Source organism: Glycine soja, chromosome 11, assembly GCF_004193775.1.
Source record: "Glycine soja cultivar W05 chromosome 11, ASM419377v2, whole genome shotgun sequence".
Lineage (NCBI taxonomy): Eukaryota > Viridiplantae > Streptophyta > Magnoliopsida > Fabales > Fabaceae > Glycine > Glycine soja.
Genome location: NC_041012.1, coordinates 14770126 through 14779771, shown reverse-complemented (window position 1 = coordinate 14779771; position 9646 = coordinate 14770126). Strand labels below are relative to the sequence as shown.

At 33.0% G+C, this 9646-nt stretch overlaps 1 protein-coding gene across 1 annotated transcript; it reads left to right on the top strand.

The window, feature by feature from the left end:
* Positions 1-7714: 7714 nt before the first annotated feature.
* On the top strand, positions 7715-8589 carry LOC114373459 (long chain acyl-CoA synthetase 2-like). The gene is made up of 3 exons (XM_028330921.1): positions 7715-7973; positions 8065-8184; positions 8382-8589. Exons 1-3 carry the CDS (start codon positions 7785-7787, stop codon positions 8427-8429), a joined length of 357 nt encoding a protein of 118 aa, XP_028186722.1. The 5' UTR covers positions 7715-7784; the 3' UTR covers positions 8430-8589.
* Positions 8590-9646: the final 1057 nt, after the last annotated feature.

Here is a 9646-nt window from a genome sequence, read left to right as displayed (position 1 = left end):
AATATAGAAAAATGTGTAATCACTATCCACTTGTCAAAAGCAAAAACAATGGGAGGTCTTATGGATAGCATTGTCCTTGACTATTTGGAATCACAGATACAGCTTGGTCTTCAATAACCAGCTCGACAAAATAGTAGTATTTTAATGTGAAAAAATAATGATATTTTACATAACCTTGAGCTTAAACACTCTCTCTAATAGTAGTATTTTACATAAAAAGTGCCTATGATGAAATATTTGTCGATATAACATTTGTTACCTGAGAATATCGTCGATATTATTCAAAGTGTAGTGGGTAGCCAAGATCAATTTATCATGAAAAGTGCCAATGATGAAATCCACCAATGTGGTATTGATAATCAAGTTCTTTTTCGTTACATGTTATTTACAAAATATTTATTAATTTTATGGATAATTAATTTTCTTGACCGATCATGTTTATGAAGATTCTCTCTTCTTTGATTATTTTTAATAATGATATTCATATTACAACTTTTACAACAAATTATACAATTGTCATGTCAGCAAAATATTTAAATTTTAATGAAAAAAAAAACAAATCTCATCCCTAGTCAACAAAAATAAAATAAAAAAATAAAATCTTAACGAAAAAATAACAAGTATGATTAAAACAAACAAAACTCATTCCGTTTTTATCTTATTTATTTTTTTCCATTAAAATTTGATTTTTTTTTCTAACCTATTTTTTTAGATTTAAAAAGTAAATTCTGACCTGTTAAGGGATGAGATTTGTTTTTTTTTTCACATTAAGATTTAAATATTTTGCCGATGTGGTACTTCTGGTATAATTTGTGGTAAGAATTGTAGTATGAATATCATTATTTATTATTATTTTTATGTAAAATATTACTATTAGAGAGAGTGTTTAAGCTCAAGGTCTTCAATGGGAGATCTTGACTATTAAATTTTGTAACAATTTTAATTATATGTTTCTTTTTGTTTGTAAAAATTGAATATATGAAAGTGCCACATCCCCATATATAATGAATGATACGTTGGTAGCGATTTATTATATATAATAACTTTTTAATTTTTAAAATAAATATTTAAAAATGTTTTAAACAATAATATATAATTAGAATGATAATATAAAATTAATAGATAAACATTAAACTCATATAATAATGCGAGATAAGTTACGTATTTGGTGTCCGATTGGAGATTTGGAAGTTAGAACTCTCAATATTTGGTCCAAATTTTCTTCCGTAGTTTTTTAATTTATATTTTTGGTTTTGTTGTTGTTATTTAACTGGGGAACTCATCATTCTAGTAATTACAAATTTGTGGGATCAAGTTTGTGGATTTTTGTACAATGCTTGTATTTATACTACCTATGTTTGTCTAATAATCCCTAACTTAAGTCTTTTACTTAGATTCTTTGTTGTTCCCAAAACCTACAGTATTATATCTACTACACCTAAAAATAAAATTACATATACATTGTAAACACATAAATGCAGGCAAACACAAATTTCCCTAAACACACAAAATATAAAATTGTTAACATGAACATAAATAATCTTCAATTCATTCAACTGAATTTACTTAAACAACATCACCCTAAGTAACAACTATATATGAGCATCCATCAAGCAGATAAAATCAACAAATACACACTGACCCGTTGAGAGTTTTACCCGTCTCTTTTATCTCGAATTCAACTCCAAAGGTCCTCACGATATATCAAACTAACGGTAATGTCTCTCAAAACATTATGGTGAACACCATGGTTACCCAGGATAAATCTTTTCATAAGTCTTAAGTTGTCAAGAAAATATCTATCACTATTTGTCCTCCTACAAGCACTCTTCTAAACTTAAAAATTATTTCAAATATTTTACTACTCCAATAAGGACCTACGCGGCTAAGATAACACTCAATGGTTTACAGTGGTCGAATTCTCTATGAACTTATGGCTTACTCCTTACAAGGATCTCATCCGAAAACTTAAACTTACTTGAGTCATCTCCAACTAGAATTAAGGTTAATTCAAGGAATGCTAAAATAACTTTTGGTTCGACTACTGGTTAAGGAAATTTTATCTTAATCTTAGGTTTCATTCAATCTCAAAACAACTTCTACCCAAGAAGGATTTAAAGTTATCTCTCACCTAAAAAATAACATACTCTAAGGGTCAACATCATCTAACTAAAATGCATGCGAAATTCTTAGTACGAACATGATTCCCAAGGGTCTATAACAACCTTAAGGTATACCCCATAATTCAACTTAACTGGAAACATACTAAACACTATTCATTGAAACCACAACACTCAGGGTATGAGATCCTGTCACACATTCCACGAACACATAGTGGTCATGACCAGGTACACATAAAGGCCACAATAGGTACTAAGGTATTCCTTGAAGCATCCACAAACTTTTCCAAATTAAGGTAAAAAGAACTAAGATTTATCTTGCTAATCATACAACTATCATCCATAATCCTTTAGGTCACCTACCTTACGCAAGAACACTCACTCTTGAATCCTTTTATGCTTCACTAACTACCTTACTCTTTTCTTAAGGTTTCACATTAAACCTCTTAACTATTCTTCACAACTTTTCCAACTACTCTATATTCTTAAACAACTCTTTACCAGTCATCTCTTAGGAACTAGGATTACAATTTTCTATGGGTACTACACTCATAAGATTCTCAATTTCACACTTAGGTGGTAACTAAGCATATCCTCAAGGAACACAAGTACTTGACTTATTAAGTTTACTTTCATCTGTAAGTACAAGGATCATGCCTATTCAAGGATTTCCTCTCGAACGCCTTAATGTAATTATCAAGGGTGAAGTCTCTCTCTATTCGTAACAGAAGTAACACATGACAACAAATCGAGCAGTTTAACAAGACATGATTGGAAGATGAACAACTAATAACAAGATGAACACTCGATTGATTAGGAGACAATAATTTTAAATCAAGAACGATCACTCATCCATAATCAACAGTAGATACTCCAAATGAATTCTATAAACGAAAACATAATCACAGTGTACGCACATATGGAGACATCAACTATCACTTGATTGTGACAGAAACATCAATAATCCAGTTGTTTGATGTAGGCTCACAACACAAAGAATGAATTATACTCAAGCTTGGAAGCGTAATTGAATTACTTGACTTAAGCACACAACAAAAAGAATAGGTTGCACTAGAATTAGAAGGTATGGTCAAAAGTGTATTCTTTATGAAATATATTTTTTTTAATATGAGTCATTGAACTATAGAGTATCACCATCGCTAAGAACAAGAATCTCAAACAACCATACTTTTTATGCAATTAAGGTAAATCACCATACTACAAGTATACATAGAATTAAAAGGTTCTTATAATAAGTATACAACGTACATATAAGAAGTAAGAATTAAATAGTTAATAAGGATGTATTAAGGAATCATAAACTTCAACTACTACATTCACGACTACGCACAAAATAAAGGGAGTTAAGTAGTCATGTGTTTACACATCAAGAAAGACACACTCATCCAAGACATATATATGGTTCAAAAGGTTTTCACAACACTAATCCACACATCAAGAAAGAAATAAGTTTATTAACAACATACATGCAGGAAGATAAGGGCTCATTAAGGCATTATCCATCAATATCAAGACCACTTGAATCACCCAATGGCTTGCCATAAAGTCCAACCGCACTTCGCAAATTATAGAGATGACCAGTCTCATAACTCATGACTCAACAGTGGATTTATGGTATAGCAAACATTAAGGATGCAAGACACATACAAGCATTATTATTAAGTCTCATTTAATCATGTAGGAGAAAATATGAATAATAATTCAAGCATCTTTAACAAAAGCATTTATAAGTAACCACATAGAGTGCACACCAGAATATGATAAGCACATAACACACTGGCCGAAAGGTTCGACCTGCTCTGATACCACTAAATGTGACACCCTCTACCCCTCACATATATATTAATAAAGGAATAAAAATTCAAATATTAATTAAAAGTACTTTTAAAACATTTTTAAATACAAGCTTTTCAAATGGGTAAAAAGCTCACATTCACTTTCTTCTACATCATATTCAAACTTGTCCAAATAAATAATAAAGTCATCTCGACTCAAAGAAAGTCATATAAGTCTCATACAATTAATATAGAACCTATATCCTAATGTCACATCCTATCAGAGCGTGGTGTTCCCGTGTCCTCTAGCATGAGGTTCTTCATAATCATCCACATATTCATCTGCTCCCCCGAACACAAAGTTGAAGATCATCACAGGATCCAAACACAAACAGCAAACCGGGAGTGAGTTATCACATTGCTAACTACTAGAGAGAAACAACACAACATATAGTAGCCAAATACAATTTACTTAGCATATCTCACATTATTTCATCACTTTGTCATTCATCAATCACACCTTTCAATCATCAATCATTATACACAGGAATCACACACTCCGATCAAGACATAATAACACATCAATTTCATAATAAACAATTAGCAAGCGTATGCGACAGTTATGCTAAGACTCAAGCCTATATGCAATGTGGTACCATGTCAGTGAAAAACCACCCTGGGGCGCTTAGGAGTACATAACAAGACACACCACACAATGGGTTTGTCAGGTCACTCTCACTAAGTAAGATCATAGGGAGACCAGTCAGGGTCACGATGTTTTGCGAGAATGCTCCAACCATATGGGATCAACATAGGCTTAAAGGAGCACTCAAACCCGGTGACCCCCAAGGCCTACACTCCGAAGAGTCCGTCAGGGCCTCTCCCTCCTGATTCAGGTCCAACCCCTAAAATTATTTTAGCACACAGACTCTATCTATGAACTGTACAAAACACACGACTCCTCAATTGTTCTCAAAATAATTTTAACTCGTCGCCCTTTAAGGGTCTTATCATTAACTCGTCGCCCTTAAAGGGACTTAACATTAACTCGTCGCCCAAAAAGGGACTTAGCATCAACTCGTCGCCCTAAAAGGGACTTAACATCAACTCGTCGCCCTAAAAGGGACTTAGCATTAACTCGTAGGGACTTAGCATTAACTCGTCTCCCTTGAAGGGACTTATGATCGTGTGATTGTACAATTCATAGTTCACAACTCGATGCACATATATATCTCAATCATATACATACTCAATTTATCACATACACTTAATCCCAATCACAATGGTATAATCTCAATTTAACATGTTATCACACCTCATGAATCATGTACACTTTACCTATGAACTATGCAATACACACATCTACTCAATTGTTTTCAAAATCATTTTAACTCGTCGGATTCCCACAGTGGATCCCATCACAATACTCGTCGCCCTTAAAGGGTCTTACAATTGTGTGATTGCACAGTTCATAGTTCACAACTCAATACACACATCTCATCTCAATACACATGTATTTCATCATCTGTCACATGTTCAATTTATCACATACTCACAGTTTGAATCATCATTTCATAACCTCAACAAAACAATTTATACAAAAGATTTCATCACAACATGGGGTGTAAAATCCCTGAAATAGTTTCTCACAATTATATCACAATCAATTAATCAAATTCATGGGTTAAACACAAAGACATCAAGAGCACTCAAGTTTATCAATCAATTCTCATCAGGACATCAATTGGTACATAGAACACAATAATATTATATTTATAATCATAAAGAGAAAATTATAATTCAATAAACATCCCAAAATAAACCCAAATTTAGTTCTCTAAGGATCCCTACACATGTTCATTCTAATCCCCAATTGCGATAAACTCATCTCTTACCTCTAAGCGGGCTCACGTGTCTTCAGCCAGCGATAGCAACATCTCTAGCGGTTCTCGGAAATTCTTTCAATTATTCATCCGACTGCTCCGATAGAATTCCCAAACGTCAGAGAGACGGAGAAGAGATTGAAACCTCCACTTGTACTGTCTTCATACGATTCCTTTTTCTCCCTCCAACGGTGGAAGCGTGTGGAATTGAATTTCGAACAACATATCCAAATTTCACAATAATCCAACGGTTAACGAAACCGGGATCGTAGTTTTACCAAGACAACTCTGGGTTTCTGCGGGAAAGAAAAAGGCTACAATGCGAAGGGTTTTTCTCTCAGTTCAGACATGATATCGAAATTCCCAACGGTGAGAATGCTCGTAATTGTGTTGCGAACATGATACTCAAATTTCACGACGATCCAACGGTGAACGGATACGAGATCGTCGTTTTTCTGAGACTGGTTTGGTGGGCTGCGGGAAAAAGAAAGGGTTTTGAGAGGAGAAGGGGAAAAACGAAAATGAGGCCAAAAGGAGGCAGCTGACTTAACATAACTATTTATACCTAGGGTACTCAGCCTATTATTTGCTCTATATTTATTTATTTATTTATTTATTTTTTACTAAAAAGCTTTTTAAATTTATTTACGAAAAATTGGGATGTTACAATAGGTCTAGTTCTTTGAAATTTAAAAGAATTTATTTATAACAATTAAAATAAATGAAGTGCATTGAATCTGTGTCTCATCCTTTGAAATAAATGAATTTATTTATAGGTCTGGTACTTATAGGTCAGCCAGAGTTGTTCATTCACATTATTCCTGACAAGACCAACAACACATTGTCTATCATTGACAATGGTATTGGCATGACTAAGGCTGCTAAGATTAAATATTTGGTTAGTCTTTGTGAGATTATCGCCAACTGTGCTTGTTAGTTAGTCTATTTTCTCTAATGCTTGTGCGTTTGATGTTCCAGATTTGGTCAATAACCTTGGTACTATTGCCTCTCTTATAACAATTTTTCACTGGCATGCAACATCTGAACTGATCAAAACCAAAAGATAATATATATATATATATATATATATATATATATATATTAGTAAAAAATAGTTCAAATGACTATATTATGGACAAAATAAATTAGAACTAGGAAATCATCTATCATGTATGTCATGATATGCAGCGAGTAAATTTTCACGACCTCATCAACCTCAAAACCACAATCCTAAGAGAATTTGATTGGTAGATAAAGAAAAGTTATTATTATAGAAAAATGAGAGTGAGAGAGGGATGGAGAAGAGGTCGAAATATGTCGAGGAAAAAAATAGACACTCCATTTTAGAGGCTTGTCGAGAACAAAGATAAAGAGATGGAAGGGACACATTATAGAATAGTTGGGGAGTTTGAGTCAATGTAGACAAGCTGACAGAGTAACTTCCTTGAGAATTTTGTACAGCATGTCCTCTTTTATGTTTTGCTTCTTTAATTTTGGATGCAAGGTTATGGTACCACCTGCATCGGGATGCTTTACAAATTGGCAAGAGAAACATTTATTGGAGAAACACGTGCAAACAATTTAGCAAAATAATTTGTTCAGAACTTGACTCAGAATAATTCAAATATCACTGAAATTCCATTAGGCTTTAGACATACTAGTATACTACCATGTTGGAAAACTATAGTCATGCCAATGACGTACTTGTTACCATCAAGGTTACTAGCCTTGTAAGACTATAACAAGTTTTATGAAGCCTTCTCTAACAACCTTAAACTTGGTCTTGATGACGATTCTCAGAACAAGACAAAGCTAGCTGAATTGCTGAGGTATCACTCCACTAAGAGTGGTGATGACATGACCAGCCTTAAACTTTGGTCATATTAAGTTTACTGGGAAAGTTTACTTCGAAAGTAGTTTTGCAGTGCACCTATTATACTAAATTTGTGTAATTAAATATTGGATAAAAAAAGAAATTATTTCACATGCAGATTTGGGTGTATGGAAACAGCTTTGAGTCATTCTTGGTGGCTGTTGTGGTCCCTGAAAGAAAAGCCATTGAGGATTGGGCAAAAGAGCACAATTTGACTGATGATTTTAAATCTTTATGTGATAATCTTAAAGCAAGAAAACACATTTTGGATGAGCTCAACAACACTGGTCAGAAACACCAAGTATGTATATATAATTCATTATCATATGCTTCTAGTTTTATGATATATTTTGCCTGTATTACCAAACATTTGACATGAAAGAAATATTCAGCTTAGAGGATTTGAGCTGCTAAAATCCATTCATCTGGAACCAAATCCCTTCGACATAGAAAGAGATTTAATAACTCCAACATTCAAATTGAAGAGACCACAATTGCTCAAGTACTACAAGGTTTGCTTCTTGTGCTTTGATCAAAATTTCATAACTATTGACCTTTTGAATTAGTAGTTTGATTCACAGTTTGTACCAAATGTGCATCAGTTTTGGCTTCCATGTTTAGCACCAAATGTTGATCTATAAATTCCAATCAGATGTTTGAGTGTGCATGACTTAAATAAACATTACTCTTTGTCAACATTATTTTGTAGGATCATATTGATCAACTATACAAGGAAGCAAAGGGAGCAATGGTGTAAACCATGCAGCAAGTGGCCATGCTGTGTGCAAAAATTTTAAGATTTCTGCTAGTTATGAAGAAAAATCCATTTGGCATTCTGTGTATTTTGGTTCATTATTGTATTGACTGAAGTGCAAAACCATAAACATAGATAGAATAGGCTGTATGCTGAACCAGCAGCTCCACATGTAATTCTTGTAAAAAATCACATAATAAAATTGTGTGGCCCATGCAAAATTTGTATTTTCTTTTGGCAGATATGCTTTATTCTTTCATTTTTATAGTTTTGGTATGACTTAATATTTCAAGAGTACAGTAATTACTCAGAATTATATCGTCTAACAATCCACAATCTTAGCCATCAGAATAAGGTGGAATTTTCTACAATTTAACCTTGTATTTTCGCACAACCATCAACATATTTCTATGTCTGGTATTGTCTTTGGGTTTTTAAATGCTTTGGTTCTATCTGATATTGATTGATAACTTCTAAAATGTGGTGAAAACTACGATAGACATTAAATCCAAATCACACACTCACACACACATGTCTTTTGAATACACAAGCTTGGATACCACATGTCCACATTACTCATCATTTTTATTTTTAAGGTTCAATGAAAGTAAAAATTCTTTTCAATATTTCACTTAACATTTTATACAAAAGCAAAAACTATTGGGACATGCATGTTAGATTTCATCCGATGTGGGACTTGGGTATTTCCCAATAATGCATAAGTCACATAGGCAGGGTATTCTAGTCTCTAGACACCAGTTCCTATCAAATGAATGACAGAGGAAACAAATTAATTGTTTCATTCACTTACATCAACCAAGTCCAAATTTGCTACTCTATATTTGTGTGCCTAACCAGCGTGCGTCCAGATAGGATAGACTAACAGAATGATTATGCCAATTGTGATTGATAACAAATACAGCAGTAGCATCCAAATTTTGTTACACAATCATATTACAATCAAATAAAATTGTGTCTCCGGGTAGAGATACATATAGTCCCTACTCAAAAAATCCCATTTCAAAAGTAAATAAGGCAAATTACTAATGTTGAAAAGTTTTGTAATCATGAAATATGTCGCTTCCTTACTAGACCTGACAGGTCATTTAATATATTATTATCAAATTGTTTTAGGCCTATGAGAAATTGCTTAAGTGATCTTAACTTTTTTTAAAATTCTAATACTTCACTAATTTTAGTATAAACCAAGGTTTAGATAT

What these genes read in the sequence shown, in the direction of transcription:
- LOC114373459 (XM_028330921.1), top strand. Translation starts at nt 7,785, where the DNA reads ATGCAGATTTGGGTGTATGGAAACAGCTTTGAGTCATTCTTGGTGGCT. An exon ending in ACACTGGTCAGAAACACCAA is followed by an intron (nt 7,974 to 8,064) that starts GTATGTATATAT and finishes AGAAATATTCAG; the next exon opens with CTTAGAGGATTTGAGCTGCT. An exon ending in AATTGCTCAAGTACTACAAG is followed by an intron (nt 8,185 to 8,381) that starts GTTTGCTTCTTG and finishes ATTATTTTGTAG; the next exon opens with GATCATATTGATCAACTATA.